Here is an 18,305-nt window from a genome sequence, read left to right as displayed (position 1 = left end):
TCCCGCCGCCGGCCCAATCGGACGAGCTCTGCCGGAAGCCCCGCCCGCACGGCCCCTCCCTCCCGCCGCCGCGCCGGGCGGAAGCGAGGCTCGCCGGGTGACGGCAAGATGGCGGCCGCCATGGTGTGGCTGCGGCGGGGCGCGTGGGGCTCGGCGCGGCGGTGAGCGCGGCCCTCCCCGCCCCGGGGGGGGGAAGAGGGGGGGATAACGGCCCCGGGGGGGGGGCCCGCTCCGCCCGCCCCCCCCTCATGGAGCTGCCGGTGCCCCGCAGGTGCGGCCGGAGCTACAGCGGCGGCGTGCCGCTGACGCGCCCGCTGCCCGGCGCCCCCCAGCCCGTCTTCGCGGCGGCCGGCGGCCGGGAGCGCTTCGAGACGCGGGTGACGACGCTGGAGAACGGGCTGCGCGTCGCCTCGCAGAACAAGTTCGGGCAGTTCTGCACCCTGGGCCGTGAGTACCGGCCGCCCCGACGCGCTCCCGGGCGGGCCCGCGGCTCCGCGGCCCGGCGCCGCTCAACGCCGTGTCTTCTTCGCCCTAGTTCTCGTGAATTCGGGCTCCAGGCACGAAGCGAAGTACCTCAGCGGCATTGCTCACTTCTTGGAGAAGCTGGCCTTTTCTGTAAGTGACGGCCGCCCTCTGCAGCCCCTCTGCAGAAACTGTGGGGGAAAAAAACAAAAAAAAAAACCCCAAACCCCCCAAAAAGCAACCCCCAAACCGCATGTCAGCACGAGTGATGGTGCTGGGATGAGGCAAGAAGGCCCAGCTGTGGGCAGGCCGCTCCTCGTAGCAGCAATGCGGGTCTAAACCAGTGGCGCTGGTATTGTCACAGCTATGATTAGAGCCTCAAAGTTGGGCGCGCTGTCACCTCAAAACTAACTGAGAGTTCGGTGAACCGTTTGGCTTAAAAAATGCAGAAGGCTTTGTGCGTGCGGAAGATGTGCTTCCTTGTTCCCAGCCCCGCTGACTAAACATGAACAGTTATTGCTTTTCTAGCTCGTAACGCTGGTCTCTTTTCCTTAGTCCACAGCTCGGTTTGCTAGCAAAGATGAAATTCTGCTCACCTTGGAAAAGCACGGGGGCATCTGTGACTGCCAGGCATCGAGGTACGATAGTTCTTCTGTACTCTGTTACCTGAACGGTTGTAGCGTTGACAGTAGTGTGAGATGATGGAACCCCTGTTTTCCTGGCGTGAGAGAGTAAAAGCCGCTTTCTGCTTCTGAGGAGGAGAAATCTGCTATTTGTGGCAAGTGCTAAGAAGCCACAGGAGCGAAGCTGACAGGCTGATGTCAGCGCTATCTCACGTTCAGAGCATGTAGTGAATAGTGATCTAGCAGCGCTATCTGCGATTTCCTGTAGCGTGTTTGCTGAGTGCTCAGGCATGTGACTTCTGAACTGAATGCAAAACCCATCTGCTTGTGTTGCAGGGACACAATAATGTACGCCGTTTCTGCTGATGCCAAAGGCCTGGACACGGTGGTCAATCTGCTGGCTGATGTAGTGCTACAGCCCAGGTTATCAGGTCTGGGAACACAAGTCTGCCTCAAAAAAGGAGTCCCGAAGCATGACTTGCTAAGTGGATTTCGGGATTCTTCATTAGATTGTGCTCATCAAGAAGCTTAAGAGTTCTTATTTAGCAATTGCATATTTTGTGCGGTGGTCGTTATGTCTTGCTTTCTCTCTTATTATAGATGAAGAAATTGAGATGACTCGAATGGCTATACGATTTGAGCTTGAAGATTTGAATATGAGACCTGATCCAGAGCCTCTACTCACAGAAATGATCCATGCGGTAAAACAAAGTTATCTAGCACACAGCACTCTGTGTGGTACCTGCTGCCTTCTCTTCCTCAGCTTCAGGGTTTATCTTAGACTGCTCTGCAAACAGATTTTTCTGAAATTCAAATAGATTTCAGTGGGAGAGAGGAGAGTTTTGCTGTCCCTTCATTTGGAAATCCCAGATTCTGTACATATAAAAGGTTTCTAATCTAGGCTAAAACTAACTGTAACTTATCTTTATTGACATGGGTGACAATATGTTGTTGACTTATGCTTACATAAGTGAAATGATGCTCAGCCTGTCCTCTCTTACATGTCTCAGTCAGGTAGGCCTAATTCTGAAAAACAAAGAAAGGCTTAGATTGAAGGGGCAAAGTAACGTTTGTTAGTTTAATGTATCTGTTTCCTTTTAGGCAGCCTACAGGGAAAATACAGTTGGACTGAACAGGTTCTGTCCAGTAGAAAACACTGACAAAATTGATCGGGAAGTCCTCCATTCGTACCTGCGCAACTACTATACGCCAGACAGGATGGTGCTGGCTGGGGTGGGGATTGAGCACGAGCAGCTAGTGGAGTGCGCCAAGAAGTATCTGCTTGGAGTGGAGCCAGTGTGGGGTAGCGGAAAGACCAAGGATGTTGACAGATCTGTGGCTCAGTACACAGGAGGCATTGTTAAGGTAAAAGACTGCATACCTGTAGCCAAACTGACCATCGCAGCCATCATTTGGGCAACAGGTTAATAATCTGGCATTTATCAAGCTGCATACAGGGGTGAAAATCAGTCCTAATAATTTGTCTTCCCTTCCCACAGGTTGAAAAAGATATGTCAGATGTGAGCCTGGGCCCTACTCCAATCCCAGAGCTTACCCACATCATGATCGGGCTAGAAAGCTGCTCATTTTTAGTAAGTATCAACCCCAAATCTGTTGTTTCATGTGCCCTGTGCTTGAGGGATTCCACGCTACTATCTCATCCTGTAAACACTGGCACTGTTCTGCTGCTTATGGTGCGAGTATACACAGGCAGCTTTTTCACATAACAGGTTTTTGGGGAAGATGGGAAATGTGGCAAAACTGGACACAAATGCCAGAATTTGCTGTCATGCGTATCATTAGCCAGATGCATCTTTGATAAAGGCACTGATTTTTACACTCCTCTTAAGCATTTTTTTTTTCCTGACTCTTTCTTCTTTTTTTTCTTTACTGATCCCTGGCCCTTGAGAGCACTACTAGGTCTCTGCTATTAGTTGACTGAATTTCTTATTGCAATTCAGGAGGAAGATTTCATTCCCTTTGCAGTATTAAACATGATGATGGGAGGCGGCGGCTCTTTTTCAGCTGGAGGGCCTGGCAAGGGCATGTTCACCCGACTGTATCTCAACGTACTCAACAGGTTTGTTTGCCTTTCTCTTTAAGGGATAGCAGAAAGACAGCCTTCTCATAGCATGCTCACATGAAAGGCTTCATCTTCTGAAAGCCAAAACACCTAGGTTTTATATCAGCTTATTCTGCTTGAAACACATGGGACCAATATGTCAGTGAGCATTTTGAGGGGGTGAAAATAACAGGGCAGAAGTAACCAGGAATCCTGTCTTCCTCCACCAGTCTAACCCATCCTCTCAACCAGGGAATATCAGCAAAATTGGCAATAGGTACCAGTAATTCTGCTCTGTACTGTTCTCCTGGTTTCAAGGATGCAAGTAGAGAAAAGGAAGTAGATGAGACATGCAGAAATGTCAGAGGCAGGCACTGATGATCCCCATAAGCACTGCTGAGAATCCTGAAAATGGGCTACGGGGACTCACTGTCTGCTTTCTAGTTCTATGACATTTAAGTAAGTATGTTTGTGTACTCACAGGCACCACTGGATGTATAACGCAACCTCTTACCATCACAGTTATGAAGATACAGGTCTCCTGTGTATTCATGCCAGTGCAGATCCAAAACAGGTATGTAACCCTCCTGTGTTCAAAGATGGATGTCCTTAAAAAGTGACTGCACTGCTTATTATCAAATTGTAATGTGATAAGAATTTTTGTACTCTGAGATAAATTAGTGGTAGCATGTGTCTATATAGAAAAGTCAGTTGGACCTGTCACTTTGCAACATAGCATACACATACTCTGTCCCTTATGCATAATTGTAGTCTGAGAAGGATTTTTTTTTTGGTTTACTCCAGCGGAGGGGTTTTTATAACATTGCAAAACTGTGGGAATCCAACAGAATATTCTTCTCCAATTCATTCAGTTGTTCTAGGCCACATCTCCAAAGGGAAGAAGTGTCCACTCATACTAGCTGTTGAATGCTTTATGCTACATTAAGAGAACAATTAAGCGTTGTTCTAATTTTCTTTCAAATATCTGTTTTTCCTAGGTTCGAGAGATGGTGGAAATCATTACAAGAGAATTCATTCTAATGGCAGGAGCAGTGGGAGAGGTTAGCAGCCTGGCTTGCAATCTATCCAGATGGTCTTTGAGCTGAACTTGCTAAGCTAATGTATTTCTGTACAGAAGTATTTCACATGTGTCTGTAAAAGAATATAGTCATTTTAGCAACACATCCACAAAGAGGACGGTGTTTACACAGTTCTTAAACGCTCTATATCCCTTCATAGCAAATCTTTACTGCAAAAGAAAGACCTATTGCTCATTCTTAATGTCTGATGTGTGCTAAGAAAAGTCTACCTATTAATTGTTCCGGTGCCTTTTTTTTCCTTCTCTGAAGCAGTACATCTAGGATAAAGCTCAGATCCATCTCCTTCATGGAGCAGAATGTGGCACTAAAACCAACCTCTGTTTTTTTTCCTGAGTGATGGTATCTTGTACTAGAGAGCAGTGGTCACACTTGTTTGAACATTTATTTGTATTTGTTGTTGCTTTGCAGGTAGAGCTTGAGCGAGCAAAGACGCAACTGAAATCCATGCTCATGATGAACCTCGAGTCTCGGCCAGTTATCTTTGAAGATGTGGGAAGGCAAGTGTTGGCAACAAACACAAGGAAACTACCTCACGAGCTCTGCACGCTCATCGGTGAGTAAACAGTACTTTCCCTTGCCTAGACGGAACTGTAGTCACATTGTGGGAGTGGCAACTTAGAGCCGATTCTTGCAGCGCAGATGAATTGCCTTAGAAAGCAGAGTGGCATAAATATCACAGATGCATATTTCAAACTGACCTTCTCAACTGCTTGCAAGCTAGCACAATGCTCTTGTTTGACAGAAGGAAGGGAAAAACAGAGGCACGGTAGAGAAGGGCCAGAGCTAGTGATTGCTCTTCTAAAGTCAAAAGAAAAGTCAAAGACCTTTTTTCACAGGTCTCAGCACCGTAGCAAAGCTGCTGCTTGCTATTTAAAATGTGGTTGTAACAGCTCTGGCTTTCATCCGCAGGTGATGTGAAATCTGCTGACATCAAGAGAGTGGTCACCAAGATGCTTCGTAACAAACCAGCTGTGGCTGCACTGGGTGACTTAACAGATTTGCCCACCTATGAACACATCCAGGCAGCACTTTCTAGTAAGGATGGGCGGCTCCCTCGGATGTATCGGCTCTTTCGATAAATCCGTGCACACTGCAGATGTCTACAACAGACTTGCTTTTTTAAACACTTGTTGGACTGTAACATTGCTGCAACCCCCCCCACCCCATACCTTTCCTGGCATACCGTGCAAACATGGGATTATGCTACAGCTGAACAAAACTGTTCTGGAATATTGGACTGTGAAGAGCTCATTTTGTTGTGGTCTTATAAACCATCCTGGCTCTGGATGAGTATTTTTCAGCTTCTGAGTAGATTTATGGCAGAAGATGGCTGTATGCAGCCTTCTCTTGGCACTGGGGAGAACACAGCAAGCCAGAATATTTATCAGTAGGTGGAAGCATGTATCTCAGAAGAAATGTGTGTGTTACCACTTAATCATATTGCAGGCCTTTCTGGTGGTATAGGCAGGGCTGCCACTTTGGAGGCACCCATGTGTGCAGCCCGCGCTTCCCTCCCCTGTGGCCACAGCACCCTTGCAGGGCAGGCACTTGGCCATGGTGGTTGGCAACAGGCCACATGGGATTAAACCACAGGAGGCTTCAGGCTGGACTGCTCTGCTGAAGGCACAGACTGTTCACATTAGCTCTCCTTCACAAGGCTGGTTACAATCCACATCTACCACATTTGTTAGTTAAAACATTGATTTAGGTAAGTTCAGTTTAACGAGTCAGTTGGCCTCCAGTGATGCACACTGTGAGCCTGCAGCCTTATGTGGGCATAGGAAGACTGAAAATGCTGTTGAAGGGTTTGGCTTACATGTGTGAATTCAAAGAATATTTAAAGCTCTTATCAAGGTGGACAAATATTTGGTCAGAATGAATTGGGAAAAATATTAGTTATTATCTCTGTGCGCTTAGGCAGCAAGTTTCCTGCATTCTAGTTTTTTGTTAGAAGAATCATGGATAGTTTTGTCAGTGTAACTTATCTTCTGTAATACTCTTTGAAATCATATGTTTGGAAAATAGCTTGATAATTTAGCTAGAAAGAACTCAAAGGAAAGTAGACCTAAAGCATATATAGTTTCTGGGAAATCCATATATGGAGATAGTTTGCATAACTCTATGTGGACATTTATTGTAGAATGAAAGCAATCCTATTCTTTAGATTATTTCACTTGCAAGTGGATTATGCTAAAGAATAAAGTGCTTTTACTCCAGAATTGGTATCCAAACAAGAATTTGCTAAAGGAGCTGCTGCTGCCCCTTAAATTCATACTCTACTGTCTTCAAGTTGTTATTCAGATGAATTTAAGGCCTTGTAAACAAAAGATGCAACTGTCAGTCTCACAGCAAAGATGGAGCTAAGTTAGGAGTCAACAAAGTGAGGAGGGAAAGATCATGATCTTTAAAGTGATTGACTCTTGTGAAAAAACAGGATGCTATCACATTACAGAAAGAGACATGAAGCTAAGTGAAACACATTTGACATACTGGAGAAACTGTGGCCCATAAGAGAGGAGGCAAGATTTGATTTACATAATCCCCTACCATACAGGCTTAAAGATGTAGACTGCTGCCTTGCAGCATTTCACTGGCTTGGTATGTATTTTAAGGAGCAATAAAACTGGGAGCAGAACACTATGAGGCAGCTACTGTCTGCTTTATCCCTGTAACTTCTCTCATGCAACTGGAAGAGAAGATGTTGCATTGCTTCTTATGAAACCCACAGTATGGAAGTCTGTATATGCCTCTGTCCTATTCAGTTGTTGTGTATGTTTGTAAAGAAAATAAAGAGACTTTTAAATGACTAGAGCAAGCAGTAAGTAGCAAGAGTTCTGAAGTTCATCAGCTGAGGGCTGGGTTTCCTGAACTGGCAGATGAAATGCACTTCATTAATAGCCCCAAAGAAACCTCTCCACCAGCAGGTGAAGAAAAATGATGCATGTTGTAGTGCATGTTAACCATTTGCATGACACAGTCAAATTGAGTTCTCACAGCTCTGCAACAAGAGACAGTTCTCATTTAAGGTACAGTATTAATTTATTTTTATTCCTTTAAAAAGAAAGGAAATCCAAATACCTGATGGCTACTGACAGGCCAGTGCTGTAAATATTTGTACCGCAGAACAGAAGCTCTGTCTTGGACAGGTTGCATAGTTAGCAGCACTTCCTCCAAATAGTTTGCTCTGTTTTTGTGTAGTAAGATGACTAATCCATCCAATCTGTGCCCTGTGCCCAAAAAGAGTTTTTCACTATTAACTGTAGTTACATTTTACCAGCACCATACTGGTCCCTGTAGTATCTTTACATTTAAGATGACACTACTTCAAAAACAGCAAGTTATTTGCAGTTTACTGAATTTGGAAAATAAAAACAAATGGGATTTAAATCACAGAACCAGAGGGAATGGAATTAAGCTGATTTGACTTACTGCAATTTCTCTGGATACTTCCTTAGTACTCACTTGATATCTTAATCACTTTGGTGGAGCATTATGTAATAGCTGTACTTAGAACATTGTTTTCAACTATGGTGTCCTGCTGCTGGAGGCCTGGCAGCATTTTATCACCCTTGGGGGAGGACAAATGAATTGAGAAAGAGATTGTTTCAACAAGTTTCAACAAGTTTCAACAACCAAAGAAACTTACTGGTTTGATAAATTAATATTTACCCCCTTAGTAACAGAAGGCCTATAAAATAATTAATCAAATGCAATGTTTGTACACTTGGAATGCACAGTAGTACATTCATACAGGTCTTGCTCTAGAGGGCCAAAAAGCCCAACACAGGAACACTGTCCTCAGACAAAACTGCTCAAGTTCCTTAACTGGTCCCTGTTAAGCATTTTACAGAATACCATACATTTGGTTACAGATAAGGAAAAAAAACCACAAAGTAGATCAAATCAAACAGACAAACCAACATTTTCACCTTTCTGCAGAATTTTATGTCATCTGCCCCCAGTCATGCCAATTCCAAGGGCTGCACGCCCTGTGTAGAGTCATCTTAGAACAAAGAGACTGCACTGGGCTGCTTCCAAAGATAATAGGGTTAAAAATAAATCAACCGAGTCTGTTCATATGGCTGTCCTAGATAACTGACTCCCTTTTCTTCAGCAAAAGCACCTGAGCTGCGTGGATTAGCTCATGTAAATGAATCCAGGGTGAGGTTTAAGACATTCTTCAAAGCCCCAGCAACTGCCAGAGATGCTTAACCAGACAACAATTCCCTGCAGACTTTGCCATGGCCTGAAATCCTCTTTCAGGGCACCTCTAACATGAGCATTGCAGAGTTCTCAGCTCAGGAAATGCTACACACGCTGCTGGATTTTTGGTCCTTTTGCTCTTGCCGTTTCTTAAGTTCCCTTGTAATCCGTCTCTTTATTCCGATTAAATACAGCTCTCTGTCAAACTGCCCCGCAGCAAGTGGAATGCTACAACATAAACACAAGCAATAACATCAGGGCACAAATTAATTCTTCTTGCTGGCTCAAAACTTCCCAACTAGTCTATACAACAAAGGCCAGAAAAATCATTCTGAAATTTCTTTTCCACAGCAACAAGTTAAGGTTTTTCACAATACATTTTAAGGAAGACTATATGGATAGTAATATGGAAATGTACCTTCAATTTAAGCATGAAAATGCCTGCAATCGTAAGGAATATACATGAGGGATATTGGCCTTTAGCCTTACCACAACTGACAGTTTAGAAACTAAACTGTTAAAATCTAGCTTACTCTTAATTTGGTGTATTCACGGGCCTTCCCATCTCCAGAAATATCAGGCAGGAACAGTTCACCTTCAGCAGTTCTTACCTTAGTCTTCTGCACAGGCCAAAAGAAAATCCTAGCAGCCCAACTGCAGTGACTCTGCAATACTTCTAGTTAATGGATATTTAATACCCATAAGCCAAAAAAAAAAAAAATCCTAATTCTAATTGCACTGTTGATCAAGTGCTTTGAGAAATTACCATTTTCTAGATACCTGGGTCTTGAATTCCTTGAGCATGCTACTCACAGAAAAGAGATGTTAACTAAATTTCAGTGACTTAATCAACTTTTCTAAGGAGTCCTACTAGCATAACAGCCCACAGCTGGGACATTAAGACACCTGGAGGATCTGAAAGTACTCTGCAGGCATACAGCTGTGTTGAAATGCAATCATCACTGGGAAGGGAAAACAGAATTGATCCTGAAAGGGGGAAGAGGAACAGAAGAGGAAAATTGTCCATGCCAACAGGAAAAGCAATGAGAGCTGTATCTCACATAAAACACAGATTCATAACAAACTGCAGTAGACTCAATTTTCTCCCTCAAATGGATTAAGGGACCTGGCAGCAGGGATTTCAGATCTCAGCTGCATGGTTTAAGTGCTCTTATTGCTCTGACCACTGACAGTATGTTGTATAAAACACAAAACAGGCTGCAAAGAGCCACAGAGGATTGACTCCACCTCAGAGACTCTTGTGAGAGTACAAAGTCTGAGCAGGAGCATATCCTCGGGATCACTGCAGCCATGCGCTGTCACACGGAATGGCATAAGCAGGGTACTTACTTGTCTCTGCCAGGCCTGACTTTGACACGGAACAAGGCAAATACAGGCCGATGGTCCGAAGTTTTGATCACAGGACAAGAAGAGTACTTGACAGCATGGATGTCATCTTTGTGCCGACTCCGGTATACAACTCGATCCTGGGAGGCAGAGAGAGATGGGAAACTCATGGTAACTCCCCTTGCTCACCTTGGGGAGAAACGCTGGTTCACAAGAGACAAATGTGTTCATTTATCACACCACTTAGTGGAATTAAGTGACTTCGATAATGATAAATTCATGAATAATGTGTGTCTAGTCCCCACCAAACTCACTGAGGGGACATACAGTCTCAATAACAGCTGTGTCAAAGTTTCCCTGTACTCACGCACTCAACAAAGCTTTCTCCCAAACCAGCTCCACAGGCATGTTGCCCTCGAGCAACGTTAATTCTCAGCATGACTGTATCTTATGCAAATCAACTGTGGCAGGGGGAATATCCAAGAAAGCTTTTTAACGCAGGTGGGAATCCCCTTCGGAGGCGTGTATGTGGCTGAAGAGCCTTTCTGAGAATGCTGCTATGAAATCATCTCTTACCGTGTAGGAAGGAGTCCTTTGTTTGGAAGTGGTGTCATAGCTGTCCTTTCCTATGTCAAACTTGTAGGAAGGACGGAAATGAATGTCAGCCTCTTGGAATCCTTTAAAAATAGACCCTGCAGGGAAGGGGGAGAACAGCATGAACAACAAATGCCTCCTTCCCAAGGACCCGGCACACTGTGCATTTATTTAACACTACTTAACTATTGCTGGCTAGAAACTGCAGCCCCGTTTACATAGCAGTCAAATGAAAGAAAGAGCAATACATCGCTTGGGAGATTACACAACGGACACAGCAAAATGAAAAAGTTCCTCCTACTATCACCGGACTTGACAACTGCTGACTTCTCTTTTTCAGGGAGCTTAACAACAGAAAGTAGTGGAGGTCTTTCGGAAATTGGCTGTAAATATTCTTGTCCCTAGAAATCTTTGTTCTTGGAGGCTAGGGAGAAAAACAGCTGTCCCTCACCCCTAATCATTTCACTAATAAGCTGGTCGTACTCCAGTAGCTTGGACATGTCCTTTTCCAGGTTCTGCTTCAAGATGGAATCCACGGTCTCACGATCCTTATTTAGTCGGAAGTTGAAGTCACCAAACCAGAATACTTCATCAAACCGAGTTGTGACATCACCTGCAAATTCAAGCCAGAAGTGTCTGTGTAGAAATAAACATTCTGAAAAGTTCTGCAGGCAGAACCCCCCCCCAAAACTTTTCTTCCCTGATTCTCTGAGTTTTGAGGAAAATTAAAATATCTGATGTAGTTACATGCTCATTAAAATGAAATTCACTTAATTCTTTCAAAATAACAGCTATATCATGCATAGTTTACTGAGAATACTACTAGCTATGTTTAAGGAACAGGCATAAATTATTTCTTTTTACTACCAAGAGATAAAGTACTATATATGTTTCTGCCTACAACCATCATAGAATGCGATAATAGAAAAATAGTAGAAATTAAAAATAAAGTTTTGGTTTGAGAAACAAACCAAAATTTACCCGTAAGACCTAAAAATAGTTTGAGCACAGAAACCTAATGTTATACTGCAGATGAATAAATTCATCTTTCTAGAAAAATCGTTTAGTTATGTATCTAGATGTCATGTTAACAACAGAGTATTGAGACAACAGTAAAATTTAGTCAACTATGTTGAACTCATATATATATATACATACTACATATATTTTCACCTACATATATATATATATATATCAAAATGTTCTTTTTGCAAGTTTTTAAATAGTCACTTCTCCTAATTCTAGAAAACACTTAGCAAAATTGAAAGGCATCCATAATATTTAAAAAAGAACCCTCAAAATTATCTCATTATCATTCTGAGAGAAAATATATCACATTTTCAATTTCCTCCTTCCCCCTCCATTTCAACTTTGTCTCTCAAATCTCACAAAAAAAATGCTCCAGCTCAAAAAGAATCAGGCGGCATCCTCACACACAAAGACTTGTGGCCTCTTTTCAGACCAACTGTCTCAAATAAGCAGACCCATTCTCTCTCCTTAGTGTAGGGCAAAAGACAAAGCACAAACTCTGTTCACTTGCACTCACACACAACCAAGGTTTCATGCTTACTAGAACTGGATCGATACGGATTTGTGTCCGGAACATTCTTGGGGAGTGCAAGTGCTTGAATGGTTTTACTGTAGTCCAGCTTCCTGTCGTTCACTTTACTGTCCCCAGCTGAAAGACAGAAATCCCAGTGCTGCCAAGGATGCACCATTTTCATTCAATAGCCATTTTTGGTTATAACAGCAACGTCCAAAGGATATTAGACATTCTGCACATGTAAAATGTAATTCCCTGACCTGGGGAGCATAGGGACTAAAAGACAATGACAGAAAGCAAGCAGAAAGGCACACAAATGCACTGAGTTCATTTTTGTATTTGTTTTGTTAAGTCTGCTACAAAAAAATCCCCCACTCTGATCATTCTAAGCTCAGCAACCTTGAGCTTTAACTTCAGCAGTCTTATTCCCGCAGCCCTCTGCAGCTTTCTGCTCTTGTAAAGCAGTCCCACTCCTCCCTCAGTCAGGGCATTTCTACCAAGCTCGTAAATGTCTCACATGTGAAGTGGGAGGTAATGAAGAGAAAGGAGGTCCCAAAAAACGTGAAGCAGATCCCCAGAGCTCCCTTGGTTTTGATTTGAGACACAATTCGAGTTGTCACTGTGGCATATTCCACTTCTGCAAGGAGAAAGAGAAGCAGCTGTTACAGAAAAGCCTCTGGAGACAGGGAGCAGGGAAGTCAGGATATAGACAGTCCTGGGGAAAAGGACAAGACACCTGATGGCAGCAGTCCTTTCACCTCCCCATTCTCCAGCTCGTACTGGACCACACACCTGAGCAAAACCAGATCAGGTCCCTTCGAATGAAGACTGACATGTAGAGCACTCCGTGTGCAGCAGAGTAGAGCATGACGTAGTGGGGGCCTAGCGTCTCTTGGAGGCGGATCTCCCACTCTCTTCTACAGGAGAGAACAACAGCTGGATCACAAGAACAGGACCAGAGACAATAACCAAGAAGGGAAATGAGCACTGTGAGAAGACGGCAGTCCCTCTGATGAAGAAAGGCAAGCAAGCACAAACAGAACCTCCACTGCCAAAGTGATGCTGTGTTAAAGGCTGATCAGCCTGACATGCAAGCCCATGTGCCATGCAACAGGATCTGCACATTGGCGAGAATTAGAGGGTCGCTGTCACTGCCCCAAGCAGCTTACGAGTCTGAGAAAAAGCTTGTCCCAGTGAGAAGATATCTGGAAACAGCAAGGACTGACATGAGGTGTCAACTTGCTCTTCTTGTGTCAGTCACTATCAGATAGACTAGAAATTTTAGAGCCATGTGCTGATGATGAGTGCAAGGTTGCTAACTAACAGGCTGCTAGGGAGCTAGCTCACTACAGGCAAACTCTGTTTTGGATCTGTGGTAAGATGCCAACTGAAATCAAACAGGAGTTTTGCTATCAGCTTCAATGAGAACAGGACCAAATCCTGTATTTACAGACTTTGTGACATTTTCCTCTAAAACCCACTTCCCCTGGTGCTTATGCAGTGGAATTCACAGACTTACTGAATGGATGGCTTATTAGGAATATTGAAAATATGACTAAGAATATTTCCAGACTAATTAAAAAAAAAAGCTACCAGTTAACAAGAAAGGAGGACGGTTCATTACATTGTTGTTGCTACCTGTCTGGACAGCCTTCTTGGACTCCAATGACATACATATCCTGGGCATAGTCAGGATCCGTTGGTAACAGGAAGTCATCCAGATTCACTGGAAGTTCCTGTCAAGAAAGGGTGGGGAAGAAGAAATTAGCAATATTAATTATGCAACAATTTACTACAGAAGCAGAGGAAAAGCTCAGGCAAAGCTACAAGCTTCACAGCATATGACAACAATTCAGGCTTCAAAAAATAGGTTATTAAGTCATAACAGTATGAAGACACACAGACAGGAAATAAATTTTTGCACAAGTGGAAAAGGAGAAAATACATGTGAAAAACGGAGAAAGTGAGAAATAACCAAACACAAGTTTTGTTAATGAGGAAAATGATTAGTATCCACCTTAAGTTGAATGCTGCTGTTACATTTTGGGCTCATGCAGAAAAGTGGCTGCTATAGCTGGAAAAGGTGGCTATGGACAGACAAAAGTCTGATCTTTGTGGGGCTGGACACCTACAAATTTATTCAGCCCCACAAGGGGCTGCTTGTGTTCTTCCAAGCATAGCTCATAAACCAGCTGGTTGAAGCAATCTTGAATTCCTCTGCTATGCAAAGATGTAGGCAGGAGGTTATGTTCTTTATTAGAGATGTTCTCTTCATAAGCACTAAATCATCATCTTCATATGACCCTAACTGCGCTGGAGCGTTAGGGAGCTGCCACAAAAAGCTGGAGTGGCTCTAGTAAGCTTCTCACTGCTTTCGTACCTAAGGTCTGAGGAATCCCGTTATGACAACTCTCACGAAGCTGAACATGCGCGAGAGGGTCCTGCGACTCGATAAAGAAGACAAACTCAGGTTGACGGGGAATGTACTCATGAACAGAAAAAAATATTGCACCAGTCCCTCTAATAAACATGGGGAAACTCTAGAGACTTATGTACACATACCTTCTGACCCTGCATGTTCCAGGTAGCCACAAAAATTCCAATATTCCGGTCAGGGAAATACCGACTAAGTTCTTCTGCTCCCAGCAAGGCACCGTTTGCCAGAAGGCTGCCTTCCAAGTAGCTTCTGTAAACAGAAGACCCACAAAAGAGCATCTAAGCAAATGGTATGACTACTGGAATACTGATTTGTAACACTTGAATCTTGTGTTAATCAAGAACATACCTTCAGTTCAAGAAAAGAATATTTATTACATATATATAGTTTTGCTTGCCTTGAGTTCCTTAGAACATTACCAATTTTTACAACTTTCAGCAACTCAAAGTTAAAATGTAAATGACTCCCAGGGAAACACAAGACAACTCAAAAAAGAATTTGACAAAGGCACCAGGATGTGATGCATCATCTTTTGTGAAAAGTGCTCCATGGCCTGCCACACTCCCAGCAGTCATGTTTGGTTTACGCTGATGCTATCAGCCCAATCCCTTGCTATCCCCTTGGCTCAGAAGAGCTAGGACTGAAAGTGGATGTAACATGCCCCCAGGTTATGAACTCAGAGGTTGCTCCAGCCATGTGCCAGCGCTTGTCTTCAGTGCACATCTCCCAAACGTTCCTCAACTGCAAGCGATCCTCACGGAGCGTTCATGGCTCATACGCAGGAGAGCAGAAATACCGCCACAAACCCGGCTTTTCAAAGCCCGGACACAGGTATGACACCGAGTGATACCACACAGGTTACGTGATCGGAGGACGCAAGTCTTCCAAAGGTCTCAGTTCCCCTGGCACCCACCTCAGACACAAAGAAAAGAGACTGGCTTGACATCTGAGTATCTCGAAGCAGCTCAGTTTACTTTCCAAACATGAAAACAGCACCAACATGCCCCATGTTCTGGCACTAAGGGGCTCCTCATCAAGGATTCAAACTCACATTCTTCCTTCGTTTCAGCTTGGCAAATTAGTTCTCAAGTAAAAGATTTCTTGAGTCCTACATCTAAAAGCATTTCACGTTCCAAATGGCTAGACTTGCCACACAGCACCTGCCTCTGCAGAGAACGCGCTGCTTATAAAAGCAAGGGGCATCAGCAAAAGGAGAGCAGGTTGAATAAGCACTTTTAATCTGGCTTAAGCTCTGCAAATAATGATTACAGCACAGTGTCAGGGAATGCTGGGCAATCTACTGGTCTACTCAGACCCTCATCTGACTCCTACAGCTGTTCTGAAGAAAGCACTTGAAAACTCCTCACTGACAAACAAGTAACAATCTGGGTTTTTTTGTTTTTTGGGTTTTTTTACCAGTTAGTAACACCTCAATTTATCTCTCTCCCAATTATTTTTCCTGTATCACTGACTCCCACTGATTTTGGATCAATGATCAGACTTACTCCTCAATATCTTGCAGATTATTATGTATCTATAACATCCAACTTCTAACTGAGGACGTGGTATACTTTACCTTCTAACATGGTTCCTACCCCACGGTATTGTCAATAATACTTGCTGGAGTATTTGAGCTGTGTGCTGGGAGGTCTTTACAAAAAGAGTTTCTGCAGCCAATTACGAGAAGAGGATTCAATTCACTAGCAAGCAGATGAGACTATCCGTGTCAGTTCCCGCCAATCAATAATTTAAGCTTAACTAATAACGAAGGCAAATGAGCAACTAGAGCTAAAGGAGGAGGGAGGTCAGGCCCACTGCAGGAGAAACTGCTGTACTCAGATCTGAGCGGAATCACAATCTTCCTCGAGAGACTCCCAGGGCAGCTGGGGCAGAGGATCTCCCGTGGTCCACTGAAGCACTTTACAACATATGATCCGATCCTGTCAGAAGCCAAACAAGCTCTGCACTTGCAGAGACGCTCAGCAACCCACAGGACTGTGGCAGGCACATGTGTGCAACTACCGCGTGATAGCTTGAAGCTAGTTTTTTTTCTTCCCTCCCCACCAGTTAACACCTCAGTTCCAGCCCAATGTACTTTCAGGTTAAAAAAAGGGTTATTCCCAACCACCAGCACCCGCAGCTACCCTTTAATGTCCAAAACAGCTTACTGAGATATTTACAAGAAAGCCGACAGCAATCTAAAGGGTTTTTTTTTCATGAAAAGCAATGCAAAGCACAAAGGAGAACACAAAATAGAGTATTTGTACCAAACTTTTTATCTTCAAACTGTTTCAAACTGAAGTCTTCACAGTGAGTTAAACAACAGAAAACAATTTTGTCATTTATTCATCAGTCAGAAGTTCTCTGCCTCAGACCAACAGGATTCTCCAGGCAGCTGGCTACCTCGTAATAGATACCAAACTGTCCCTGCCAAGAGAAGCTGGGGAACGTACCTGTTTCGAACATCCTTGGCACGAATGGGAGCGAGCAGGCTGAACGTAGATTTCATGGAGTCTGTGGAGCCATTATTGTAGACCATCCCGCTGCCATGGAGCCTGGTATCGCTCAAGCTGCTGCTCACCCTCCCAAACTTGCGCTGAGAATAATGTCGATAATCCATGCAATCTGAGTCAATCCTATTAGTTGTCCTCAGCGCGTGAGAGGCCACATTGAACTCCACAGGCGGCAGAGGTCGAGTGGGCGTTACTTGGGCCAGCCGGGGTTTGCTGCCTGAGAACGCTTTTCCCCGCAGGAGCCCACCGAAGGCACTGGAGATCTCAGAGGCTCGTTTCCCCAGGTCGGCAGTGCTGCCCCTGCTCTTCCCCGCGGGACTCGCTTCCAAGGCCTCCGGTGAACTGCGCGAGGAGCTCTGCTCGCAGCACTCGTCACGGGGGGCTGCCCTACCCCTGACGGCAGGGCTGAGGGATGCGTCCTGCAGAGAACCGTTCGAGGAACTCGACTCGTTGGGATCGGTCAGGCTTTCCTGACTTGTTCTTAATCGCCTCCATCTCCTCCAGCTTTTCTCATCCAGAGAGGCCGCGCGCTCCAGCCGGGGCTTCCTCGGAGGCCGTGGGGTGATTGATTTGATTCTCATGTTGGCTTTGACTTGATCTAGCGGAAGCTTTAATGCTTCATTTAAGGAGGTGCCCGCACTTAGGGGATCTTCAAAGGTAAGTTCCCCACTGTCACCAGTGCCCTTCCTCACTGCTTTGCCAGCTTTTTTAGCTTGCAGGTCCTGTACTGCTCTGCCCTCTGCGCTCTGAGCAACACATGCCCCGGAGTGCTGAGCAAATCCATTTAAAGTACTCATTCTCCTCCCGGGTACTGCCTATGGATGCTGCTCCATGCGGGAAGGTCCTCAGAGAGGCGTTTTCTCCCCTTGCTCACTCCGTAGGTTCGCAGAGCTTTAACCAAGCCAGAAAGGCATGTCACTTGAAGACAGCCCAGTCTCTAGCTGGGACGGAAGGGAGGGTGTATGTCGTTGCAGAGGCATCGTCTGCAAAACGTCACGAGCTGGAACACCTGGATTTCCGCAGGAGAAGCACAGGAGGCCAAAGGCGCGGCGCTCTCCCCGGTGAACCCTCGGCCGAGCAGCGAGCTCTCCGCGGGACGAACCGCTGGAACCGCAGCGGGGCCCTGTCGGGAATCACCACCGTTACTTCCACTCTTCCCAAGCGCGGACAGCGAGGTGAATCCCCACTGCCAGGGGCACCGCAGACGCCCGCGCCTCGCCGCCCCCCCCCCGGCCACACAACCCACCTCCGCGGCGCTCCCGGCCCCGCCGCCCGGGGCAGCCCAGCCCCGCCGCCAGGCCGCAGCCGCCCCCGGCACCGGCCCGGCCCTAGCAACGGCGGCGGCACCGCCCCGCCCCGCCAGTGAGGCGCCGCCGGCCGCACGCCAGCGCGCCGCCTGCCCCCTGCAGCGTCGCCTGGCG

The 18,305-nt window shown here is 45.3% G+C and overlaps 2 protein-coding genes across 2 annotated transcripts; one reads left to right on the top strand and one right to left on the bottom strand.

Moving 5' to 3' along the window:
* The first annotated feature begins 47 nt into the window (after positions 1 to 47).
* PMPCA (peptidase, mitochondrial processing subunit alpha) lies at positions 48 to 7,058 on the top strand. The gene is made up of 13 exons (XM_026094464.2): positions 48 to 161; positions 272 to 447; positions 536 to 615; positions 1,018 to 1,100; positions 1,422 to 1,516; positions 1,686 to 1,786; positions 2,187 to 2,450; positions 2,585 to 2,677; positions 3,047 to 3,165; positions 3,631 to 3,721; positions 4,146 to 4,208; positions 4,656 to 4,800; positions 5,157 to 7,058. The coding sequence occupies exons 1-13, from the start codon at positions 109 to 111 to the stop codon at positions 5,324 to 5,326; spliced, it is 1,533 nt and encodes a 510-aa protein (XP_025950249.1). The 5' UTR covers positions 48 to 108; the 3' UTR covers positions 5,327 to 7,058.
* Positions 7,059 to 7,261: 203 nt separating this feature from the next.
* Positions 7,262 to 18,259, bottom strand: INPP5E (inositol polyphosphate-5-phosphatase E). The gene is made up of 11 exons (XM_064523869.1): positions 18,131 to 18,259; positions 16,825 to 18,007; positions 14,497 to 14,620; positions 13,573 to 13,670; positions 12,727 to 12,851; positions 12,452 to 12,571; positions 11,962 to 12,069; positions 10,843 to 11,004; positions 10,374 to 10,489; positions 9,801 to 9,937; positions 7,262 to 8,678 (listed from the first exon to the last, which is right to left on the bottom strand). Exons 2-11 carry the CDS (start codon positions 17,679 to 17,681, stop codon positions 8,546 to 8,548), a joined length of 1,980 nt encoding a protein of 659 aa, XP_064379939.1. The 5' UTR covers positions 17,682 to 18,007; positions 18,131 to 18,259; the 3' UTR covers positions 7,262 to 8,545.
* Positions 18,260 to 18,305: the final 46 nt, after the last annotated feature.

The sequence above is a fragment of the Dromaius novaehollandiae genome, chromosome 20 (assembly GCF_036370855.1).
Source record: "Dromaius novaehollandiae isolate bDroNov1 chromosome 20, bDroNov1.hap1, whole genome shotgun sequence".
Lineage (NCBI taxonomy): Eukaryota > Metazoa > Chordata > Aves > Casuariiformes > Dromaiidae > Dromaius > Dromaius novaehollandiae.
The sequence above is the reverse complement of the archived record's forward strand: the minus strand, read 5'-3'. Positions and strand labels throughout refer to the sequence as shown.